General features: G+C 28.3%; 1 protein-coding gene across 1 annotated transcript in view; it reads left to right on the top strand.

Annotated features, from left to right (window-relative positions):
• The window catches only part of Fas1 (fasciclin 1 Fas1 domain-containing), a 276,999-nt gene that overhangs the window by 135,318 nt on the left and 114,436 nt on the right, over positions 1–27,245 (top strand). The window contains exon 3 of the mRNA XM_016057640.4: positions 24,679–24,785. Coding sequence (XP_015913126.1) covers positions 24,679–24,785 — 107 coding nt within the window. The remainder of the gene's footprint in view (positions 1–24,678; positions 24,786–27,245) is intronic.

Here is a 27,245-nt window from a genome sequence, read left to right as displayed (position 1 = left end):
AGTAGAAAAGACGCTTCAAATATTAAAGACTTTAAAGACAAGCAACTTAACGCACAATTGTGCGCAAATATTTTCAAAAGATAATATTTCTTTTCACTTAATATCTTTTTAATACTTTGTGTGTTTTAGTCATTAATGTTCTATAGTTCAAAAATGCACTGTCGAACAATTAATTGCTATAACTAATAAATGCTTCAAACAATGCAGAACAAAGCTCATGTTGCAGTGTTAGAATCATTTATTCAGTTAAGAATATCACAGTTTTGCTACTCTGGCATAGTAATTTATTTACTATTTATGAAAAGAAAATATTATAAAAAGCGAAGTAATATTTTGACAGTTGGTTTAGACTAGAATTACTTTTAGTAGTAAAGGTATCTTAAATAATGGAAACCTTAAAAACAAGCCATTCAACTCAAAACTGTAAGCAAATACTTTCAAAAGATAGTATTTCTTTACACTTAATATGTTTTTATCATTAGTATTCTATAATTCAAAAAATTACTATCACACTGTTAATTGTTAGTTAAAATAAAGCATAGATTGCATTGTTTGAAGCATTTAATCAGTTAAAAATATTAAATTTTTGTCATTATTTTTGCGATGCTGATACAGCAATTTATTTGCTATTTACGAAAAGAAAAATTTGTTATAAAAACCTCTCCAAAATGTCAATCGTTTTTTACTAGAAGGAATAACTTTTAAAAGGAAAGCCGTTTTAAATATTAGAGTCTTAAAAACATATTGTATGCAAATATATTCAAAAGATAATATTTCTTTTCACTTAATTTAGAAGGACACACTAGAGTAACTTAAGTTAGTACTTTTAAAAAGTTTTCAAACGCATTTCAAATTAAGTCGTATCATCAGGCAGGAAGTACAAGTACTAAACACATCTATTTCCTGGTGTTAGTGGGAAAATTAACCCCACAGCTATCTCATCATCTTAATTGCATGGACTCTCTTAATGCCCCCAGGGTGATTCCAATAACGGTAAGTTTAAGCTGTTATTTTGACCATTATTGAGAAAGTTTATGCCCATTTCGGTATGAAGTTGATCAAAGCCCGGATACTAGGAAAACGTAACTATTGCCGCGTATTTGCATTTTGCTATTCAACACTACTAGGTAATTAGAATAGCTGTTATAACGACATGAAGTATGGGGGCAATCGATAACATGCATTTCCATAGTTTTCGCGCAATGATTTGAACTGAATAAGCCTCACTAAAATCAATCATTTTGACGCCAGATCCTTTTGACAATAAAATTGGCACAGTTGTGTTTGTCACCAGTCATCAATTTTGAAGAATGACTAATTGTGATTTTCTTTCGGTGCTATAAAGATTTTTAATTTTTAATTTTGTATGTTAAGTTTGAGAAACTTTTAAGAGTAGATTAATCTTAACAAAGTATTATTCATGTCTGATTTCGGAAATAAATTTTTGGGTCTGTTTAGGCAAATCTAGAAAAATGGCATAAAAATAATTTATAGTAGATAATTAAAAATAAAAATACATTAAATATATATAATTTTATCGTTAATTGTTAATTGTCATTAATTGTTAAGTAAAGATCCTTGCAGTTATATTACGGAAAGCCAAATAATCTTAAAATTCAATAATAGTATTATGAATAAAGTTAATAAAGTTAATTTTCTAGTGAAATAATATTTATAATAATCAAATGTTTAGATCTTTACTGTTATGCTATTAAAAACCGAATAAACTTAAAGCTCAACAATAGCATTAAGAATAATTTGTTGTTAGTTTTTTATGTCTCTAGTTTCATTATATATCGTCATAATATACGGTATAAGCGTATAACTAATTTTTTAGTGTATCTTTAAAACTATGGTTGATTAAAATACTAATATAACTATGTCATTACGCTTAAATGCTTTATGAATTCTTTGATAGCTTTTAAAGGTGAAAATTAATAAATAAAACTTGCATACTCAATAAATTTGTTAAAATTACTGGTAAAAAATTATGACATTTCTAAATTTAAGCGGGTTTTTTTTTCTTCCCCTGCTTTGATTCCCTCTTGTAGTACTCTTACTTACGTAGTTCAGAAAAATTTAAGATAAAAATAATTGAGTAAAAGCAAATTACTTCTTAAAAATATTTTTCAATTCTAAATTACACATATTTACAATAGCAATGCCCTATTTTCTATACATAAATAAATGGGGTAAACTACATAAAAATCTGAGCAAAACCTACCACTCCTAAAGAAGTTGAAATTTATATGTTATGATTTACGTAAACTAAAATACAAATACTTAATTTGACAGAAAATGTGTTGTCAGCATTTATAATAAAAAGCACAACTAATTTATAACAAAGCACTACTAAAAACATCAAGTACTTATAAGCAATATTTAAACTGACTCAATTTATGATTAGCGTTCATAAAATCTAACACGTATCTTTGATTTTTTTAGAAATAACTTTACTTAGTCTCTTATTTTAACTGTATATCTGACTTATCGTAACCTTTAGCTGACAGCCTTATTTAATCCTCATTAAAAGCTCGTAGTTTCTGTTTTATCCTGTCATTTTTGATAGATTGTTAGGAAGATGGTTATGATAAATTGATGGTTATTATAATCACGCGAATTTTAAGCGCGTAACCTAAGTTTGATTATGTAGGACGAAGTTAACCGCATAAGTAAGGTACTGGAACCGTTAACCTTTTACACAAACTTTAAGCTTCTGATTATTAGAAAGGAATATTTATTTCGAAATATCCCTTTTTGCCACTTCAGCTAAGTTCGTTAACAATTGCGCATTTAAAGATGCTCTGGTACCTGAAAATATTATTTTAATATATTTCTAAAATTGTAATGAATTTTTTTTTTAGTATTTATTTTATGTTCAACCAAACTTATTAATTTTATTGATATTTTTTTTAAATTGTACCATTTTCATAACAGTAAAAAAACAAATACTAACATGAAGGATCAATTACTGAATTACTTCGTTTTAATCTTATTCCATACCACTTTCAAGCAAGCCTTTTTCCTCATAAAATGTCAGCATTATTATCAATATTACTTGAATGGTCAATATTACTTTGAAGTTAATATTATTTTGAAGTTAATTATGTGATGTTAATATTATTTTATAAAAATATATATATTAAGCTATATTTTTTCAAAAAAAATTGGATAGTTACATTTTTCAAAAGCTTCTGCCTCTGTGCAAAAAGGGTTATTTTTGAACCAGGCAAAGAACTGGATGAGTGTTAGTTTTGATTAAATTGAAATATTTATTTTTAATACATCTCTAATAATTTAGACTTCAAAATAATTCTCACAACAGTAGACACCTCAAAGAATTAATAGCATCCTTAATTATTTTTGACTAAAATTTTCACAAATAATTCCTTAACTTATGATTATGGTAGCGAATCAAACTCATTCACTTAATTTTCAACAATAGAAAAAATGAGTAAAATAATATTTTTTTTTTCTGTTTAACTCTATATCGTAATTTTTTTAAAAAATACTAGCTAATTTGCAGCTCTTAATATTACTATTTATTTAGTATCCTATATTTTATGGTAAAATTTTTTCAGCTACATTGTTATTAATATTGCAATAGTATTTATTCGTACATTGTGCAAAGAAAGTACCTTCCTGAATAACTTTTGATCCAAAGATCGGCATTCTCACGCTCCAACACTTAATGGTTCGAGTGGATGACACCAAATATCCTAATTAGTTCGTACAGATGTTAATTTAATCTAAGAAATCAGATACAGAAAATATTCAACTGTAATTAAATAATGTAGTAAAAATAATAATTGCTAACTAAAAGCTATTTTTGCAATGAATTCCCTTTGGATTTATTTTCTTTGAATTTCTAATTGCGTGCAAAAATATCTCAATTTGCTTTAAAAAGTTCTCAAGATATGGTGAAATGTACAAAAATAAAAATTAAGGGCTTCAAACTTTAGATCACTCTCCTGGGGACCGTATTTTCCCAAGTGTGACTACCCTCTATATTTTGGAAATCAGAAATCGGAATTAATGTATTCGAAAAAAAGAATATTTATTCAGAGAAGGTGCGTTTTTGTGTCTGACTTCGTCTTAAAATAACTTAAAATTTTGTCTGCGCTACTTAATTAGCATATTTGGGGTGACTTTCTCGAAATATTAAGGTTGAACCCTGGAACAGGAAGATCAAAAATTATTCAGGTTTTTCTTTCTTTTTTTTTTTTTTGCTTCACACACTACTACAAACGATACCTAACTAGTCACTATCAATTTTCTGTTTAGAAAATTTAGAGCAATCAAGGTGTTGCGTGCATAGTTAAAGGGTATTTGTCATAAGTCTAGACAGTTTTGCTTTATTCCTTGCATAAAAAATAATATATAGCCTCATATCAAGAATTTAATTTAGATTAATCATGATAGCTCAAAATGTAGAAATCACATACAGAAATGTATATCATTCCATTCAGAGAGGAAATTATGTTTCTAAATTGGGAAGAAAAATTTTTTTTTTCTTTTTATTCGGCTAGTTTCACCACTATTCCTTTTAGTTTATCGTAAGTCATGATTCAGATATGACTAGCAATTGATTAATCTCCCAGTTCGAGATTTGCAAAATTTCCAACACTTGGTACGAAATGATTTTGCAGAGTAATGAGAGTGAAAAGGATATTGTTAAGTGCAATTTGACCAAGCTGCGTTTGAATTGCAAATTTCTTTCTAAGGCTCAAATCTCTTTCATTTCAGAAGGAATAGTTATTTCAAAAAGGAACAACTGCATAGTTTTATCAGATACCGAAAATGAGTTAGGGATCAATTTTCGCTGCATCAATAAAATTCGAAACAAGTCCTATCTTGCGCAGTAAGAAATTAGATAAAAACATTTTTCATGGAAAATATAAAAAAAATAAAAAAGAAACATAATACTTAATTCAGATTTTTGTTGGATATGCCAGCGCGTGAAATTGAAGAATTTTTTTCCCCTTTTTTTTCATTCTTTGTCATGAATATTTTATATCAGCTAATCGTTATTCCTTCTAATTTAAATCGGCCATGAGTAATCATTATTTCTTCTTTAATTCGGTTTTCTTTAGTCTCAACCCAATCTGACGGTTAGATTTTTATGCTGATTGTGATTTTCTTTCATCCAGATTTTTTTTTATATTGAATATTTTATTTGTTCTGTGACGATATGAATCTGCTTTTAATACATTCTTTTCATTTTTAAGAATTTATATGCATTCTCTTAATCGTCTTTAGGTTTTCGTTAGCGTATTATTAATGTTTCTAATTACATGGCTCATAAAGATAATGATGACTATTCTCTTGGATCAATTGTTAAATCCAATTATTAGAAAAACAATGAATTAAAATTCAATTGTTTCGTTGTTCTTTCACTTTGTTTTAATGACTGTAGACAAAAAAAAACATTTAATGCAATAAATTAAGTACAAAAACTCATTTCTTACATATCTCTGAAGTGGAAACTTAGAAAAAGCCATAAAAGCTTAATTTTTCTATTCGTCTATTAATTATATTGATGAAAGTCTGCTTCTTGGAAACGAGGCGTATCTTCTTTAATTTGCTAGGAAATAAATTAATTTTTTCCTCATCATAAGAAACAGTAAAGATTAATAAATATTTTCATCAATAAAATAATCTAATGTGATCTGAATTTCATAAACCCTAACTCAAAGAAAGTATACTTTCGTTTAAAAGTGGCTATTTATCTGAAATGATGCGATGATATACAAACATGAATTAATTGTAATTTTTTTGAAATTTCATTTTAATTAATTTACTTTGAATCTATGATTAAATGCGAAAGTTTGTTTAAGTCAAGGTATGTTTACAAGAAACGTAAGAAAATTTCATTAATGATATCAAAACTTCTTCTATGGACTTCTTTTTACTTAAACTCATATCTTTTTAATTTAATTTTATTAAAATAAAAGCTCTCTTTGATCATACAAAACATTCATAAGGAAAACATATAAAAAAGAATATCAATTTTAAGTAAAGCTTAAAATAATATTTTGAAAAGTTTTAATAGCATTTATTTAATTAATTTGTTTTCCTTTTTTAATTTTTATTTTCATTTAATTCTATTCAATATTAAATTTTTATTTTCAATTAATTGTATTTAATATTAAATTTTTATTTTCATTTAATTGTATTTAAAATCGTGCGAATTTATAAAACAAACTATAAGCAGGTAAAACACCCCAAATTATTATTATTTTTATATTTATGCATTATAAAAGAAATATAGTTAATTACAGGTCTTGTGAAATACAGCCACCCAGTAATTAAGTAAATTTTGAGTGGCGACTATATTTTTCAGATTTTTAATTTTTCAATTACGATCAGACATTTTTTTATGTTTTAATATTGATCTGAGAATTTTGCTCGAATGATATTTCTTCGCCTATATCGGCCATGCTTTACACTATCAATCAAAAACCTTTATTAACCTATATTAACTTATACACATAGCAATTATACACATAGTAATCGTGCATTTTTTGTGCTGGGCTCCTGATGTAAGAATGTTCTTTCGTCATTTTTCCAATGCCTTGTAATCAGAAGTCTTGACGAAATTACGTCTTAATTTATAATTTATTAGCTAAAAAAGCTATATTACGTGCTAATTAATTAAATGCTAATGTAAACATTATTTATGATTATTTAATTGTAAAAACGTAATATTATTATAAGTACAAATATATTTTTATTATTTTGATACTTCTTAATAAAATTTTATTGTGTTGTTCATTCATTTTATAATAAGTATTCCAAATGCAGGCATTTGATTTCCATGCTTGGATGGATTCAACAGAATTTTAAATTTGGAAGAAGAAAGAAAGACTAGTAACAGAAGTACAAATATTTTCACTGGATATCATAAATTTTTGCTGGCTACCAACATTTTCTTATATTCTTTGAGTACTGATAATTTATCATACGTACAAATAAAACCTTCGTTGTTTATTTTGTACACTTTCAAACACATTGATTTAAGGACGAGATTTTACGTTACATGTAGTACAGAATTGCTGCTACCTTATTAATGTGATAAATCGAACCATGCTTTCGTACAACTTCAAAAATAGTCTAGAGTAATAAAATTTGAAAAAAAAAAACTATTTCGTCCAGTTTAGCTCCAGATTTTAATGCTGTAGCTAATTTAAGCGATATTATGGTTTAATGCAATACAAAAATTTTAAAAGTGGACATAGTATTAAGTTATGAAGCTCATAAAGAACGGTGATTTTGTTCAATTTAGTAAGGTTACAGAAAATTTGAATGATATTAGGCTTCAAAACGCTCTAAAATGTCCAACAATATAACAATCGAGTAATAAAATTAAATCTCCTAGCTTATCTCCTAAGTATCCCTTTCTGCCGCAGTGTGTACAGTCTAATAAGAATTTTCTAAAAAAAAATTGCAAACAACTAAAAATGCAAAGCTATTTGCTTCTAAATGACAAACATTTTTAACTACTTCTTTACTTTAAACAATATATAGTTGAAAAAGATTTCTTTCTTCAAAATGCTCAATCTACGATCAGTTGATAATTTGAAGTCTGATTAAAAGAAATTTCCCAAAATTTCCATTTTCAATTTTCAAAACCAACGTTTATTTTTTCAAGGGTTCAACACTCACCAAATTATTTAACAGTATACATGCTTTAAAATTAGTGATTTTTCAGTTAAACGAGGATTTTAAACAGTCAAAATATTGCTTATTTCAACTGATCTCGAATTTTGAACACGAATTCTAAAACATCGATTCTTACATCGAAAGTTGTTTAGAGATTTCGCTATTGTTAAGTAGCATTGTAGAAAAATATCGCACATTGTAAACGGGAGAAATAATTGAGCAATAGAATCTCCTTTTCTGATTTTCAAAAGCATTTTTTTTCCAATGGTTCAACACACTCCAAAATTTTAAACAGTATACGTATTTCAAAATTATTGATTTTTCATAAGTATCAGGCTATTAGTTTAAATTATTAAAAATGTAGGTTATTTTCTACTAATCTCATATTTCAAACACGATTTTAAATTTCAATTCTAACATCGAAATTTTTCTAGAAATTTCACCACTCTTAAGTAGCATTGTAGAAACATATCACATGCTGAAAAAGGGTGAAATTAACGAGCAATGGAATCTTCTTTTCTAATTTCCCGAAGCAAAATATCTTTTCCAATGGTTCAACTCGACCAAAACTTTTGAACAGTATATATATTTCAAAAATAGTGATTTTCTTTCATGTCAGAGTTCAACTTATTCAAAATGTTGGTCATTTTCAACTAATCTTCTGCTTTAAACAAGAACTGGAAAATATCGATTCATACAAGGGAACTTATCAGGAAATTTTCTCGTGTTGAGAAGTAGTATTGAAAAAAATATATCTCATGCTAAAAACGAGAGAAATTAAGAAGTGATGAAATCTCCGAAAATTTATCACACTAAAAGTGACCTCAAGTGAAACCTCTATAAAAATTTTATTGCCTGTAAAATAAGATGCTCGACCAAAGATGAAAACTGTAGGAAATTAAGAGGACATATTGAAGGCATGAATCATGTGATAAGCTATAAAAATGTCACATTTCCTGTCTCATCACATTCTTCAGGATAACTTAAGAGTTCTGTGTTGTGTGAGAGTGGTTTATGTATATATGCCTATGGAAATCGGCTAAAGATAAAAGGTTTCATAAATTTTTTTTCTTTGGTAATGGATTAATGGATTTGTTTGAATTCTTTTAACCTTGATATTTAATGTATGTGTAGGACGAAATTTGTCTACATGACGTAATGATGAATCCTTGAAAAGAACCTAGTTTTATACACTACGTTCATTTAAGTCAAAAATAAGTAATGGTGGGGTAAGGGATCATATATATTTAATTAGGAGTTATATATATATATATATACATAATTAGGGGTTATATATATATATATATATATATATATATATATATATATATATATATATATATATATATATATATATATATGGGTGTGTGTGTAGAATCTCTTTGACTTTCATTAAAATAAATTATAAACTGATATGAACTTTCTCTTCACGAACACAAGCACATTACCATTTATCTGGCAAATTTTCAAGGTTAAGCAACACCAGCACATATTCTTTAGAATCATACCAGTTAATAGTTGTGATCAGAAACTTGTTGTTATTAAAAAACATAGCCAATACTGATATATGGCAATTATGCATACGGGAGCCGCAATGGCTCAGGGGATAGAGCGTTCGCCTTCCAATGAGGTGAACCAGGGTTCGATCGTGGCGATGACTGGTCGATACGAATTCCGCATCCAGCCTGCACGGACCACAGTGCTGACGTGAAATATCCTCAGTGGTGGACGGACCCCTTGCCGTCAGGGTAACCGTGAGAGGTTCTCGTGGTCTTCCTCTCCATGTAACGAAATGCGGGTTAGTTCCATCGAAAAAGTCCTCCACGAAGGCAAATTTCTCCCAATACTTGATCCAGGAGTCCTTTTGTCTTCTGGATTGGGTTCAAAATTACAAGGCTACGGAGTTGTCGTAAACCCAAGAATTGGTTCGGCTGTTCAACGACGGTTATAAAATAAAAATAAAATAAAAATTATGTTTACGGGTGATTCCTTGGAAACATGAAAATTCGGAAAAAAATATACTTCAAATTTAAAATCTTCAAAATAACGTAATTTTTTTGTACATTTATTTAATTGCATTCATTAATATCTTACAGATAGCAGTGTAGTTTATTGACATTTGCTCAAGAAAAAAATATAAAATAGGAATTCACCAAATTTTGAATGCCAGGAAAATGACATATTAGATTAGCAGTGACGAAAACGGTCATTTTAAGCTAATAGTAAGAAACTCAAAAAGATAAAGTTGAAAAGTTAACTTTAACTTTTTGTGTAAATAAGTTCCAAAAATAATTATTGTGAACAATTTGTACGTACCGTTTCTTTTCGGCTTCTCTTTTTTTCTCATTGTATTTTTCCTTGATTGTTTTTAGGTCCCATGTTTGAAAATAACCTAGTAAAATTAATTTTATAATAATTAACATCGGAAATTTTCTTATTATATTATTTAAACTTAAAATATTTCAAATCATTTTATTTTACAACTTTATTATATTCTTTAATTTATACACCCAAGTAAACTTTAAGGACTATGACAGAATTGAATTGTACAATGATGTGTTTAGCTTATCCTTTATATTTTAACTATATGTGTTTTGAAAAAAAAAACCCTCAAGGCTTTGTGTTATATTCGCCATGAATTGTTTAAATTAATTATTTTATCCACTGTTAAAAGAATCAACAAATTTTGTTGTTGTTGATATGTACAGAATAAAATTGTTTGTAATAATCAATCATTAAATAAATAAATAACTTTGATTATATATAAGCATATTACAATCTTACATAAACTGGGCATTAACTTAATATTTGCTTTCCCTCTTTACATTATATTGTTTAAAAAATTTTCTGGTTACTGATGTCATTCATAAGCCAGGAAAATGACACCCGGGATAATGACAATTTGCCATTTTACAGCATTTAACTAACATTTCGGTCTAAAAAGTTTACTTTCCGCAGAAAACAACAGGATTTCTTGAAATAACTCAGGTAAATCTATGTAGTTTATGTTATTAATGATTTCAAGAAGACAGGAAAATGATAACATAAAAACCTACTCACATTGCAAAATTTTTTGAAACAGATTTTGAACCTGAAAGTTGGTTCTTGAAATACGACATGCTCTGATAGAATGGTATTCTTATCAATCTCTTTACCTAAGATATTGATTGCTGGCTCTATGTATTTTGGTTAGAAAATTCTAAAAGGAAGTGGCCAGGAAAATGACTGATTTTCATGTGAAAACCAAATTATTGACAGAAAAAAATATTTTCAACAAAGTTTTTGGAATTAATACCCTCTAAATATATTCTAGAAATGCTTACAACGGTGGAGATAAAAGAAAGTTAAGCATTGAAGAGTTTATGGGAAGTTTTAAAGCTAGTTATTATTGGAAATATTGTTTGTGACATACCATTTTGAAATCCAATTAAATTTTTTAAATATACAAAACAGTCAATGGTAATGCAAAGTCATTTAAAAATGCTAACAGCAATGCTATTTATTAACTTTTTTTTAAAAAAAAGGTTCTTTTAGTAGTATAGTATTAGATTTCGGAGCAAGAGACTGTCAATTTTAGTATTTCGGAAGAATTACCCATACATAAGATATGAAATATAAAAAGAACGCACTGATTTAGATTTTAAACATACATTGAAGTAAATCTTAAAGCCAACCCTGGTAGAAAACATTTAAAGCCAATCCTGATTTAAAACAGTTATTTCTTTTTAGAGGTTTTTTATTACGTTTATCTTTCTTTATTTTTTTTTAATTTCATGAATTTACGTAGGATAAATTTTTACAATCTTTTCAATTATTTAATTATATGAATGTCAACACTCACATCCCTTTATAATGAAACGGAATAGACGAAGCTGTATTCTACATAAATACAGTTATGATTTACTAAAAACGTCCTTTCAGATTCTGCCATGCAAAAGAAAAATCAATGTAAAACACAAAAAATTCAAAATTGAGATATTTATGTACTTGACATCTTCGTATAATAAGCTACACAGTGCAAAAAAAATATTTTTTTTCAATATTTTTTATGAGTTTTCTTAAAGTCTATTTTAGCGATTATAGCCTTATCAGTGAAAAAAAAATTGTCAAATCACTTTTCTCGAAGTCAGTCGTGAAGCACTAATGTATTTTTTTTTCAAATGCACGATTTTTGATTGCAGTGGCTTAGGGGGTCGGAGCGCTCACTCGCAATTAGGTGAACCTGGTTCGAATCTTAGCGATGGCTGGTCGATACGAATTAAGCACCCAATTCGCACTGACCACAGTGCTGACAATAAATATCCTCCTTGTTAGACGGATAATGGGTTAAAATCCCCTTGCGGTCAGGCTTGCCGTGGGAGGTTTTTGTGCTTATCCTCTCTATGAAACGCAAATGCGGGTTAGTTCCATCTAAAAGTCCTCCATGAAGGGTAATTTCTTCCAATACTTAATCCAGGAGTTAACCCAGGAGTTCATACTTAATACCTTATCTTCTAGATTGGGTTCAAAATTACAAGGCTACGAAGTTGAACATTGCTAGCCGTAAACCCTAAATTTGACCGACTATTCAACGACGGTTATTAAGTTATGAAATACACGACAGTGAGCAGTGGTGGCTCAGGTATTGAGCCCTCACTTCTCAATTAGGTAACCCGGATTTGAATTAGCTGGTCTACATGAATTCCGCACCAGGTGTGCACCGGTCACAGTGTTGAAGTAAAATATCTTCAGTGCTAGACGGATCATGTGTTAGAGTCCCCTTGCTGTCAGACTAACCGTGGGAGGTTTTATGGTTTTCTACTCCGTGTAAAACAAATGCAGTTTGCTTCCATCAAAAAGTCAGTCCTCCAAGAAGGTAAATTTCTTCCAATACTTGATCCAGGAGTTTCCTTGTCTTCTGGATTGGGCTCAAAATTACAAAGTTACGGAGTTAACAGACACTTAAAATACTAGCTCGTAAACTTGAAATTGGGTCGGCAGTCCAACGACGGTTTAAAGTAAAATAAGTTTGCACGGCAGTATAGTCGCGTGATCTTTTTCATTTTTTTAACTACGTATTGAAAAAAAATCATGGTGATAACTAAAAATGAATGAATTGGGATCAATAAAAATATCCTTTCTATCAGAGCATAAAATTGTAATTTATGGCCTTTAATATTCACTCTATTAGAACTGGAGTATTTTGTGGCACATATTTATTATCGTTATATCCGTTTGCATTAGCAAATCGATAAATTTCTTTAGACTATATGCATGAGCTTTAAGCTCTACAAAGAAAGTAAAACATCATTACTCCTCCGCTAGATTCCACGTATTTTGTTAGTCAATTCAAAATCTTCTTGGACGTCTTAGATAAAGATAGAGTACAAAGAATAAAATTTATGGATAGTAAAAGACAGCCGTTGGTTATTTCCTTCGCAAGTGATAAACATCTATCTAGAGATGTAATGCCTGTGATGTAAAATTTACTAATCCCAAAAGAATTCCTTGTCCAGAAGAAAAAAAAGATTCTCTTGACTGAATTGAAGATATTGCCATCAAGTTAAATCCAAAAGTAGAAAGGGGTTTTAATGCTTGAATTATAATCTCTAGAGGATTCTCACTAGCAACAGCTGTCAGATGCAATACTTATCAGCGGAGAAAAAAACTCAATCCGATTTATCATATCACTTGAATTTTATACAGTGGAAATAGTAGAAAAGAATTATTGTAATGGAAGAGTAACAATTTTTTAAAGGTTTTGTTGCTATTAAATTTAGTATTTTTTGGAATATCTTTTTTATGAAATAGGGAACCAAGTCATAAGCAAGGATTTTTTTTTATAAACATTTAAATCCAACATAAATACATTGTGAGTTTTATTTTACTTGATTCTAAGACATTTTTTATGCGTTAAATTTTTTAAATAAAATGAATCAATAAGAATAATTTCGAATAATGATTTCCTTTTAATCTAGAAATATTGAAATAGTGAGCAACAATGACACCAGGTTCGTATCCTGATGAGGTCTTCGTGAAGGACTCGGGTTCTACCTCCGGTAGCAGCTTCAACCAACCAATTTTAAACTCAATGAGTAACAATTTGGCTCAAGGCTCAGAAATAGAAGCGGCCACTGCTCAATTCTAACCATAATACTATCATCATGCTGTTGATCACGAAAGCTACTAAATTGTAGAGCTTTAACATCCATGAGTTTAATAGCACATAATGTGATGTTGCAGGAATGCTTAACATCTAATGAAACAGCAAATGGACTACATGAAATGAATTAGACGTGTCAATATTGTAAAAATTTCTGGAAACAACTTCTGATATTATTGTAAATCGTATCCCTAGTGTATTATTCACTGCAAGATATATGGAAAAGAAAGTATTATCAGTGTAAAAAGAAAATAATGGCAAATTTCTTCTCATTCATTAGAATGAATGCTCTAGGTTATTGCGTAGCTCGATAAACAGACTCCCTGGACTTGTATCCTGATCATGACAGATCGAACATTCCGGAGTACTTTTGCTACCCTAATTTTTGTGGTACATGTTAAATTTTCAAGGAAAAGTACTAGCACCTTGATTGGCAGAATTTTCTGCCGTAAATTTTCAAGATCATTTTACAATGAGCACGAAAACTTTTAAAATAATGAGAAGGATATTAAAGATCCATGTTTCAATAGTCAGGAATTTCATTGAAACTCAAACTGTAATAATTCATTTCGCACTTACTTTTTAAGTTTTCACATCAAAGAAAAAATGAAGATTCTGGGCTAATGTCTATACAACTATAATGCTTGCAAAGATTTCCCAATCGAAAAGATAATCATTTCAATAGAATGCTACGACACCATGTTCGTATATTCACCAAGTCATTCATGACTATGACATTCATGTTTAGTTAAAAAATGGATATAAATAATGGATATTTATTTAATTCAAAGATGAATAAAGAATTAGAAAAAATAAAAGTTATTCTTTTGACAGTTTTTTCCCTCTTTTCATTATTTAGTAAAATAAAGCTAATTTTTGACCCGAAAAGGAAAATAAATTAATCAGCAACATGAGTAGAGTTGGAAGCTATACAAATATAACTTAAATTATTGCTTAAACTTAATCAAAAATCAAAACCTTATTACCAACTTTCCTATTAAGCTAAAATCGATGGGTTTTGCATGAACTTGAGTGTACAGGCAGCTAAACAAGACTCATTTAACGTTATCACAAATAAATCTTAAAACAAAACTGTATTAAAGTTAACTGTAACTGGGGCAAAATATGCATATTTTTTTACCCAAAAATAAATTTTTCTCGAAAAAAAAATTTTGTTTCATTAAATTCCTTCCTTTCTTATTATTTCTTACACCCAAAAAAAAGTAGGTAACATTTTGAAAAGCTGGCTTTAATAGTTTTACGATTGCGATTCAAAGTTTTGTTACTCTAATATTATTTTGATCAGTCACATTTTTCCTCATAGAAATTTATAAGCCCTCAGCTCAAAAGCAAATATTTAATATAATAAGACTTTACGACTTGTATGGTTATATCAAATAATAATTATGGTATTATTATAACATTTTGCGTTATGTCTAAATTTTACCCATCAGAATCAAATCAAAAATAAATTACTCCCTTCCATTATGTGATAAAACTTTTATCCAACTTTCATTTACTTACTATTATATTCAGTAAAATCTATTTGAATGAAAAATGATATTTTAAGACTTTTCAGCGAGTATCGCATACTAATATTTGTATCACTATAACGTCTTTGGTTAGTGTCACCATGAATACGCAAATCAGCAACTAAATGTTCTACCGAATATCGAAAATAAAATTCCCCCTTCCCTTATGTGACAAAACTTTTACCCAACTTTAATTCCCTTACAATCATATTCACTAAAACATATTTGAATGATAAATGATATTTTAATGCTTTCCAGCGTGTATCGCATACTAATCTTTGTAATACTATATCGTCTTGGGTTAGTGTCACTGTGAATACACAAATCAGCAACTAAATTTTCTACCGAATATCAAAAATAAAATTCTCCGTTTTCTTATGAGCTAAAACTTTTACCCAACTTTCATTCCCTTACAATCATATTCAATAAAACCTATTTGAATGAAAAATGATATTTTAAGGCTTTCCAGCGTGTATCGCATACTAATCTTTGTAATACTATATCGTCTTGGGTTAGTGTCGCTGTGAGTACACAAATCAGCAACTAAATTTTCTACCGAATATCAAAAATAAAATTCTCCGTTTTCTTATGTGCTAAAACTTTCACCCAACTTTCATTCACTTACAATCATATTCAATAAAATCTATTTTTATGAAAGATGATATTTTGAGGCTTTCCAGCGTGTCATGCCATTGTTGTCAATCAAGATTTGTCGGCAAAACCCCTCTTTACTTCAGCATTGGTTACTCATAAAACAATGATAGTTCAAAAAAGCCACTTCTGCTTTACTTTGTCACTTTTATGGCTTCCTCCGATAGATATCTAGGATATAAGAAGAATATGGCTTTAGGATAGCAATGTTCTTTTCATGCCTAGATAGATGTATCCTTATGGATTTTCTTTCGAGATGGTGGGTCAGCTGTTCAGTTTCTCTTATTCCAATTTTATTTTTAGAAAATGGATTTATTTCTTTTTTCTTCATTTTTTTCGTTTTATGGGTTTTACAGCTTTATTTTGTAATTTAGTTTTGATGCGTCTGTTTTTTTTAATGAATAAATGTTTTTCTATGTCTGAAAACATACGTTTACTTTTTAAAAAGAAAATCTCGAAGATACACTAGTTATTTTGAAAATCACTTATCTAAAATATTTTTTAATGCTAAAGACGGGGAAATAAAGTCAGATTTAAATATGGTTATTTATACTTGAAATAAATAAAAGTGTGTGGAATATAAAGCACATTATTTTTCGTTTTTTTTTTTCAAAATATTATAAACATCTATAATTTAAAAAGTACTTTTTTTAAATACTTCATAAGAAACTTAAATACTTCATGAATATATTTATTTAATGGTAAAACTGTTTAAAAATATCAAAAATATACTTGTTTTTTCTAAGAAAAAAAAGTTTCTCATGAGTTTTGATTATTCTACTGCAGCAGCAATGTTATTTTCATTATTAACTTCTAGCTTTGAGACGTGATAAAAAGTAAGAAAAAAATTAGAAGAAAGTTTTTTTTAAGAACAAACCAATTGTCTTTGTCCTGAAACACTTAAAATCTCATAAAGCTTACCAGTTTGTTTTAATAATTCAGATAGTCAATCTATTAATTACCTCTAATCCTAAATGTATTTTATTAATTTATCAAACGCGATGAATTTTGAACTACAAAAGTGAGAAATTCCTTACAATCTTATAGCTCATCATGATGTAGTTTTCTTTAGATTTATGCAATTGTTTTAAGTTTATTTTTTGACGCCAACTAAAATAATATAATTAACTAAACCAACCAACTATAACCAACTGAAATATATCAATAGCTTATTCAGTAATAAGAATATATACTGAATAAGCTACACCTTTAAACATTTTGATTGTTACATTGCTATAGAAAATAGACCTAACCAGCAACATGTTTTCAATAATTAGTTTATTAAACTATTAAAACTTATACTTTATTCGATTGTCGAAACCTCATTTAATAACACTACTGCTGAATTATTAAAGCACTGAAACCAAAATATATACAGATAATATTTTTTTAAATAATTCAGAAGTTTTCTTGTCATTAAAAAAATGCAACGCAAACAAAACAATTATAGCTTTATTACATGAATTTTGATATGGTTTGGAGCATAAACAAATTAATCAAGAAGATCAAGAAGAGCAAGGACAAATACAGCAAATATCAAATATTCTCAGCAGGAAATGCGTTTTGACCTTCTAAAAATTGATCACACTATGTTTTGACCTTCATTTTTCCCGTCGTTTTCCTATTAACGGCTTCTATTAATAGAGCTGATAATTGAAAGAGAATAAAAAAGTGCATCAAGTAAAATCTAACGTGCATAAATTAACCTCCATTCTAAACTACTTAATTGTATATATTGTTAAGAAATGTACTTAAATTGTGGTAGATCACTACATTAGAAATAAATAACGCATAATTTCTTTTAGATACTAATTAAAACACTGAACAAAATCACTGAACATGTAATGTATATGCAATGTATATAATGTATAGACAGACATGCGAGGTTATAAGATATTCTAACTTTTGCAAAAAACAGGCACGTTTAGCTCGATGTGTTACGAAGGTCATATAGATACCATAAATCACACTACGATTTATAATTTTATTTTCCAAAAATTCCTAATTACTATTAGATTATAAATTTCATTTAAATGATCTTTTCCAACGGAATAATAGTTAGAAATACTTTTCTTATTTTATAAGTAGACTTATTTGATAAATATTCCAACAGTAAATTTATTTGAAACTTTTAATTATTTCTATGCATTTAATTTATACGTGTTTTTATATTATTTTGCTTTCGTGTGAAGTATAAAAATTTTAAAAAAATAAAAAATTAATTCCAGAAAATGAAATTACGTCAAAATTCTCGCGAGTGAGGGTCAGGCAAGTCCTATTTGACATGATTGCTTAGGCCTCAACGTGTTTAGTCTAATGTTCTATACAGGTTTATATTTAATTTAAACAATAATTACTACAAAATAAGGCCTTCTTTGTTGATTTCGCAACATCGTGACTACAAAAGAAGCAAAAAATTAAAATAAAACAGCAGTGCAATGAATCTGTTTTGATTATACAGTGAAACTGATGAAACTACAAAATTTGAAGCTGTTAATAAAATATAATATTTTTTCTTATGGCACAAGTGCTATTTCAAGCTACAATATACAATCTTTTATTATAAACGACGTCATCAAAAAACTTGTCAGCACCAAAAATTTTTCAACTCAACGCTACATCTTTATTTCAGAAAAAAAGAGGAAGTGCTAGACACTTTTTACCTGAAAATGGCGTGTATTCGATAACTTTCTTTACCGAAACCTTTTGCGTCAATCACAGACAAATATATATCATCCTGTTTGGGTAAAAATAAGCACACAGCTTTAATGGATCAATAAACATGAATTCAATAAAAAGGAAACTTTAAAAAGCAGCATGAAACAGACGAGCGCTGTCAGACCCTGCCTTGTGAAAAATCAATAGCTTACGAGGAAATTAATTTTTCGTGAAAACAGAAAGATATCAAGGTGGTTGCATGTGTTTTTAGAATTATTTTAATTTTATATTTGGAGAATTCGTCGCAGTATAATGATAAGCCACATTTTTAACCAATCATTAGGACGTTATTTTGTTGTAAAACACCGCGATTTACAATCAGACTATAGAACAGTTGCAATCAGACAAAACTTGTAAACTATCAATCTGAAAACAATACTGAGGAAGAGATTGATGCAATAAGCGTCAACTTCGAAAAAAAATGTGGTTCATTACTAAACAATCTTTCGATCCCATTTACGTTAAGATGGAACGTAAATGTAAAGTAATTATTGTTCATCTTCACACGTACCAGTTAAGAGCACGTTATGTAGTTTTTTCCTGCAAAGTAATTACAGCAAAGATCGGAATTCCTTACACGCCACAAATATAAAAGGTTCTTAGTGTGAAACAAATTCAAATTTTTATCAAGGAATGCGAATTTTTTTGGAACATAAACGAACACCCTGAGAGGTTTATACCAACAAAGAACAAATTTCAGAATTTTTTTTTACAAAGTTGCATTGAAAATGTATCGATATTTCCTTTCAATGCTGTCTGTCCATGCTCGTTTTTGATCGCATCACCCACTTGGTAACAACACTATCAAAATGTTTATTTTTACACTAATTTTTTACCGTAAAAGTATATTCCAATGAGATATTCTATATTTACATGCCTTATTTATGCTCCCAAAAATTTATAAGAAAATCAAATACATTGTCCTCGGGTTAAATGAGGCTGTTATTTAACAAAAGCCTGCAAAGACTTTGATAAATTTAAAACTATGTTTATATTTAGGTGAATGTTTTAGCTTTCATAAATGTATGTTTGTATTTTGTATTCCTGTAGTTGCTTGAGTGGAGTTGACATATAATGTCTTATTATAATTAAAAACTTAAACTCTGGCTATATATTAATCATAATCTGCGAAATTTATCTTCTTTAGATTATGCTTTCCTTTAAATATTTAATGAATTAATGAAAGCTTAAATTAATGAAAGCTCTTTTTGATGAAAGCTCAAATCAATAAAGAGAAAATGAAATCAATAGTGAAAAGATACAAATATTATTTTCTATATCAATAGAGCCGTGATGGCTCAGGGGATAGAGCTTTCGCCTTCCAATGAGGTGGACCACGTTCGAATCCCAACGATGGTCAGTTGATGCGAATTCCGCAACCGGCTTGCACCGACCACAGTACTGACGAAAATTTTTTATCTTCAATGGTAAACGGATCATGGGATAGAGTCCCTTTGCTCTCATTCTAACAATGGGAGGTTCTCGTGGTCTTCCTTTCCATGTAACGCAAATGCTGGTTAGTTCAATCAAAAAGTCCTCCACGAAGGCAAATTTCTCCCAATACTTCATCCAAGAGTTCCCTTGTCTTCTGAATTGGACCTAAAATTACAAGGCTACGTAGATGAACATTAGTAGTCTTAAACCCGAAAATTGGGTCGGCTGTTTAACGACGGTTATAATATCAATATCAATAAGCTGAAACAATTATCGATATGCATAGAAAAATATCGAAATATTTTTAATACTATGTACCATAAGCATTAGCAGAAAAAGATAGTTAAAGTGAAGATTGAAAATTGCTAATTTAATATGGTTTTATTAATAAATATTAAGACTCTTTATGATCATAAGATTTTAACTCTGTTTGAACGTTTGCTTAAAATGAATGTAACTAGGAAAAAATATTACTCTATATGAACATTGTGGACGAATTTAAAAGGGTAACAGAAATAAGAAACCTAACTGCCCTTACACGTGACTGTTCCACAAATTTTTTCTTAAAAATTTCACAATGAGATAAAACAAATGCAACAACAAAAAATGATAGTTTTTCCAGTTTTCAACGCTTCGGTCATGTGGTCAAAATATTTTTCTGCAGCAAGAACCACAATCCATCGTAAATCAATAGCTGTATAAAAAAACATAAAAGTCATGGTAAAGCTTGGAATAGTAATCATTGAACCTCATACCAATCACCTAGAACTGTACTCGAATGTTTTTCCCTTTGTTTTTTTATTTATTGTTTTTCTTTTCTTCTTTTTGTTGTTTCTCTCCTACAACTCGCTGAAAAAGAGTATTTTTGTGGAAAAAAACACCAAAAAAAGATAGAAAAACAAGAACTGGAAGAGAATTACAAAACATTTCCTTGCGAGAAACAAGTGCCTATAAATAACTTATATTATATATAGAAAGAAAAAGAAGTAATAAAGAAAAAATATAGTCAAACTGGTTCTGAGATTTGACCAAGTGGACTTTGCTCACAGAAATATAAACTGATCAGATTTCTAGTCATTGTTACTCCAGCGTTAATATTTTTCTTTCTTTTTTTCCATCTAAATCCAACCATTACTGTTGTTAGAGACATGCAATTAATAAAGCTAGGATTATTCCTTATCATTACCGTTTATCGTGTATTTGTAATAATTGTATATTGTGGATTAACTGAAACTATGTTCGAAGTATGATATTTCGCCCTTGGAATTCGTAATTCTGGCAATATTCTTTAAGACTTTGTTAATTTTTATTTTAGAATAATATTCTTACGTATAAGCTTTAATTTTATATAAAGGAGTAATGAGAAATACTTTTTTTTAATCCTAAATGTAGAAAATCTTTTATTTTTTGTTTAACTTAAAAAATTGGATAGGTTAAAATAATCAAATAGTGGGATAAAAAAAAAATGAAATAGAATCATAATGAAGAAGATCTGAAATAACTGCTACGTAAAGATAAAATTCTATTAGTAAAATTATTTAACGCTTATTTATTATTAACGCTTATTATGCGAAAAAGGATCTAACATGACTTATTTAGCGATAAAATTTTATTAGTAATATTATTTAACGCGTATTTATTTTGAACATAATATAATTATAAAAACATTCAAATCTAAATGTTTAAATTTGAAAAAATATGATATTTAAGTACAATCCTTTTTTACTTATAAGCAGAAAAATTTTTTTTTCTCCTTTAACTTTAAAAATGCACTGAAAAAGTATGGCTAAAATTGCCAAAATGTGGTAAAATTTACCGTGTCTCTGGCTCTATGGCCACATCAAAGAGATCTGTAATTTTTACCAAAGCGCTTTGGCAATGATTTTTGTAAAATTAGCAATAAAATATGGTTTTATAATACGTGATAAAATTTGGTAGATGTGGTAAATTCTGGTAATATTTTTATTATACCTTGAAGTATGGTATAAAATCCATTTATTTGGATTAGTTTACTTTTCCGCTTTGTATTTTTTACTAAATGTGTGGAAAAGGGAACTAAAGTATTGAAAACAAGATTTTCCGATAAACCGTTACCATATGAATGGAAAAATTACCAAACTAATGGTTTAAATGCCACATATTTTGGTTTCTAAAACCAGAATTATTTTTTCACTAGCTATGCCATTACCATACAGTTCAGTTATTTTATCAGAATTTTTTTCACACTGTGAGATGATATGCAATGACCATTTTGTGGGTTAAAGTGTAGAAAGTTCGACAATAAGTGAAGAAGTTCGACAGTAAACAAATTTAATGTTGATTCTAAATTCTACATAGCTTAAAAAAATACATATTCCAAACATTCACAATACATTTCATGATAATAAATTGTAATATTAACATTGAGGAAAATAAACGTATAGATCAAATGATTCTGAAAATATTGTTTTTATGGTTTGTTTACCTGAAAATAGTGTTTTTAATTATATATAGAAAAATGTTTTACTAAATTATTTTAAAGCGGTATTTTAAAACTGGTAGATGAATATTTTAAAGTTTCATCATAAAAAGAAAATCATCTAAACGTAGTTTAAAATTAATTACTGAATACGTACTAAATTGTATTTGTTTCAATTTGCGTAAAAACTTATATAAATAAAATAGACCATTTGCTTGGGAATTGAAATTGAATTTGCTTGGGTTTTTGAAAACTAAGCAAAATGTTGAAAGGAAATTTCATTTTTAATAATAACGAAATTTCTATGACTAAACAAGTTTTTATGTATGTTAAGTAAATACAATAGCTAGAATGAAAAATATTCAATAAAAATGAATAATGAGTGATTTTTATGAATAACTTGTTTATATGTATTTTAAAAAATAAACATTAATCAGAGTTTAAGGCGAGGAAATTAAATTCCACGCCAGCTCTAAAAATAAATGTTTTTGTATATTTTGTGCTAAAATTAATTATTGATTTTATAATTTTGCACAAATTAATTTCTTGAAAAATGATATTTTCTAAATTCCAATTATAATAGTTCTCTAAAATTTTTTAACAATATTGAGAGTGCAAATTTACTATTAACAATAAATTTCCGATTACATTTCGGCAATCAAACAAAATCCACTTCTCAAAAGTTTTTGAGAAGTATGTATTTATTGATAGATTTGGGAATCCTGTTTGCAAAACAATAATGTAGTAAAGCGTACCCACCCACAAGAGCTAGCTGTTGACCAGGGACATGGTTAAGACTACGGTTAAAATGGTTAAGACTACGCAATTCATATACTAACGGCGATACTAATAACTAAATATTAAATTTAAACAATACTTTCAAATTTTTCCAACGAATATTCCTCATATTGCGATTGGCAGGGCGTTGGGTCCATGTCCAAGAGATTATGAGTTCAACCTCCTCCCGTGTAGTAATGGTGACTGGTGCACTCCTTCAAGTTCCCATAACAAATTGTACCTCTGGGGACATTGAATTGGAGATTGAGCGTTCTCTGGTTCAGGCCATAATTATGATCTGAATGTGTGAATGAATGGATGTATGAATGGATCCGCCATGCGAAATGGGATGTGACGTGTGTGAGTGGTTAAAGTCTTATTCTTGGCCATAAATGGAGCCACTGAAAAACAAGAACCGCATCATCTGCTTTAAATTCGCTTGGTTTAACCAAGCAGGCATGCTGATGTTGTCAAGAGGCATTAGAAACAACAACAAATAAATTGAAATAGTGTAAAACAAAAAAATAGGGTTAATAATTTATAATCTCATTCTAATAAATGAGGGTTTTAATTACTCCAATCTTTTAAAAGTAATTTAATTTTTTTTCTGGATAAATATTAAAATGAGCGTTTTTTTTTTTTTTGTTCTTTTACGTTTATATCCAAATATTCGCAGTCGCAAGTATCACAGATTTTGGGTTTCAAAACTACATTTCAGAAAAGTTAATGCCAAATAAAGCTGCAAATTACAGAAAATTACTATGCAGTATATTTATAAACTAAAAGAAGAATTACTACAATGAAAAGAAAATTACCAAATTTCATCATATAATTGTTGGAAACCTTGTTTCGGAAATAATTACTTTACAGTTGCTAGGTTGTCTAAAATTTGGTTTCATTTGCAGAGCGTAACTATTCGCGTTAACTAAGTCATTCAATCAGCCATAAATCATCAGCTAATCTTGATTCTTTTTTAGTTAAATCTTCAAACATAAATGATAAAAATGTGATTTTCTATTTTCTGCCGCATATTAAAATTCTTTATTTTATGTTTTACGGGTGCACATTTTTGAAATATAAACGTTATTTGTAATATAAAGTTTTTTTGAAAATTTAATTTATATCTACTGGTATTCTTACCTTAAAATTTATAAAAATTATAGACATTGGAAAAAACATAGGAATCCAAAAAAAAAAATTAATTTGACAAAAGTAATGTAATTATTTTTAAAGTCAATACTACATAATTTCAATATTTATATTTATTTCACATATAGCTGATATTTTATTTATTTATTTTACAGTAAATATGTTTGCTCCCAAATCCATGTTTCCCTTCCGAAAAGCTCCTTATCTGGCCGGAGTGGCTCCACTCTACTTGAAAATCAAAGAAGATGAAAATAGGCCTAAGGTATGTTGAAAAATTATGTTGCATTTAAAAACTAATTAAAACAAATAATTATAAGTTTTACATTTGTGTTATGATTAACTTAACTAAATAAATATAGTATATGTAATATATCTAAATTAACTAAATAAATTATAGGGACCCGAAAATAAAGTTTTGGCGCATTTTTCAGCTCGTTGTGTACTTCAACGTCGTGCCAAAAGCATTATAGTGCTAAAGTGACTTGTTTACTAATAAATATTTAAACCTTTTTTTTAATTTGCAAATAGAGTTGAAACGCCCAGCTAAATATTAGAAAAGGTACATATTTGTAAATATTTTCTTTTTGAGCTTATATATATTTATCTAAGTGCATAGGATGTTCGTAAATAGGTGAATTTTTAAATTTAATTCCAGTAATTTTAATCGTGGACTTGCATAAATGATGTAGACAAAAAATTGGAAAAATTAATGATTTAGGGAGGGAGGTACCGCCTCATTCATCATACTTATCTGTTATTGCACCACAGGATATACGTTTATTCCCTTTAGCAAATGCATTTCTTTGTTGTTCAAAATGCCACCGCTAGGTATTGTGTTAAAAAACCAATCACTTTTTATTAAACTGGCATTAAAGATTGACACACTAAGGGGGCAAAATGCTCTTAATATCAATTCTGATTATATTATCGGTTAAAAGTTTAAAAAAACAAGAAATACCTGCTTCTATTTGATGTAAAAAATGGCATTTTCCATTCTACGTAATATATGTGTATATAACATATAACAGATGAAGCACTGTTAAAGATATTTGTAATTGTATGCAATATTGTCTTCCTCCTCTAAAGTTATAGTAAGTTAGAGTTAGTTCCTCCAAGAAGTATTTGTTATTTGAAATTCAAGTTAGCGTTATAAAGATCAAGAAAACGCGAACTGAAAATACCTTAATCTAATGAAATTATTTGTGTATTTTTGATTTGAAAATACTATTTCAATTACTTATAAAATGTGTACAATCTAAAATAAATTGCATCTTTTTTTATTTAATATTATTTCAAACATATCCCGAAGAAAAGAAATATTTCTCAAATAGTCAGATTATCTGCAATTCATATGAAATCAAATATTTTATCAGCAATCGCTTGTTTGATTAATTTGTAATTATCATCAATGTTTAAAAATAAAAATTTTGTGTTGAAATCTCGTATATTTACGAAATTACGCATTATGATTAATTTTATTATCTTTTGAAAAATACATAAAATAACATTTGCGGATAAGATCGTTGATATTTTAGCAGTGCCATCTACTAGGCAATCATGTAACTACTAAAATAAAACTTGACCTGCTCCTGTACAAGTTTCTACGATTTTTCTCAAACTCTTGAAATCAAATATTTATCAAAATGCTAATTCAAAACTGAATATAGCAATAAATACACTGAGATAAAATTTCAATATTCTTCTTTTTTGTTGTTATATTATCTATAGTGATATTTACTTTATAAATTAAATATTGATGTTTTCGATAACTCTGAAAAATTGGTATCTCACAAATGCAATAAAAAGGAGTTCTAAGTTATCCAGTAAATGTCCTCGAATTAAAATTTGTATGAGAACTTGTGGATTTTATCAGCTAATTCAAGAATAAGCAATGACTTAATACTGTTTTTCTGATATGTATCACGAATTTGTTGGTTATTCCCCTATATTTATGTATAAGAAAATTTTGCAATGCAGTTCTCAAATGAATATACTTAGTAAAATTACGTTTCAAATTTTTATCGTAGTAATCAATAGCTTAAAAACAATTTCTATTGAAAAAAATTTTTTTGTCGACCTTATTAAATTCGAATGCAATATTCGATTCTAATTCAATACTTGATTAGAATGCAATACTTGATTCGCATGCAATGTTATTACTTGTTATTTAAAAATGCGATTTTAAAGTAGAAACATTTCCTTAACTGCATCTAAGTTTTAATTTCAAACGGTGGTTTTTTTTAATAAATAAAGAAAATTTTGTTGCAAAAAAATTGCAAGTTGCGCAAATCCTGAAATATTGAACTGAACTGAACCTGCATAATTTTTATGTAATTTCACAGAAAAAGTAAAGTCAGTGTTTTGCTGTACATTACATTAAGAGACAAGCTAATTCCAGAGCTTCAATTTTTTTTTCCTTAATACTAGTTAAAAAAATCTTGAACTGCAAGCAAATGTAATCAAGTTAAAAAATTTGATCAAATTCATTTAAATATTTGCTATATGTTTATTTTTCTGGAGAACATTTTTTCAAACAATTCTAATTACTTCAAATTTGACCTCATTCCAAATTAAAATTTTTATTTCACATTATTATTCTAAATTCATAAAAATCAATGTCCAGGGGCATGTTTTATGCAAAAGTTGAAGGTGCTATTTTTTTAATACTCAGATGGAATGCCTGATAATGACCTGATTTGCACTACAATCAGAATAATGTAAA

This window comes from Parasteatoda tepidariorum, chromosome 11 (assembly GCF_982258835.1).
Source record: "Parasteatoda tepidariorum strain Cologne lab strain chromosome 11, Ptep-v5.0, whole genome shotgun sequence".
NCBI classification, from domain to species: domain Eukaryota; kingdom Metazoa; phylum Arthropoda; class Arachnida; order Araneae; family Theridiidae; genus Parasteatoda; species Parasteatoda tepidariorum.
This window is presented reverse-complemented; position numbering and strand designations above follow the sequence as displayed.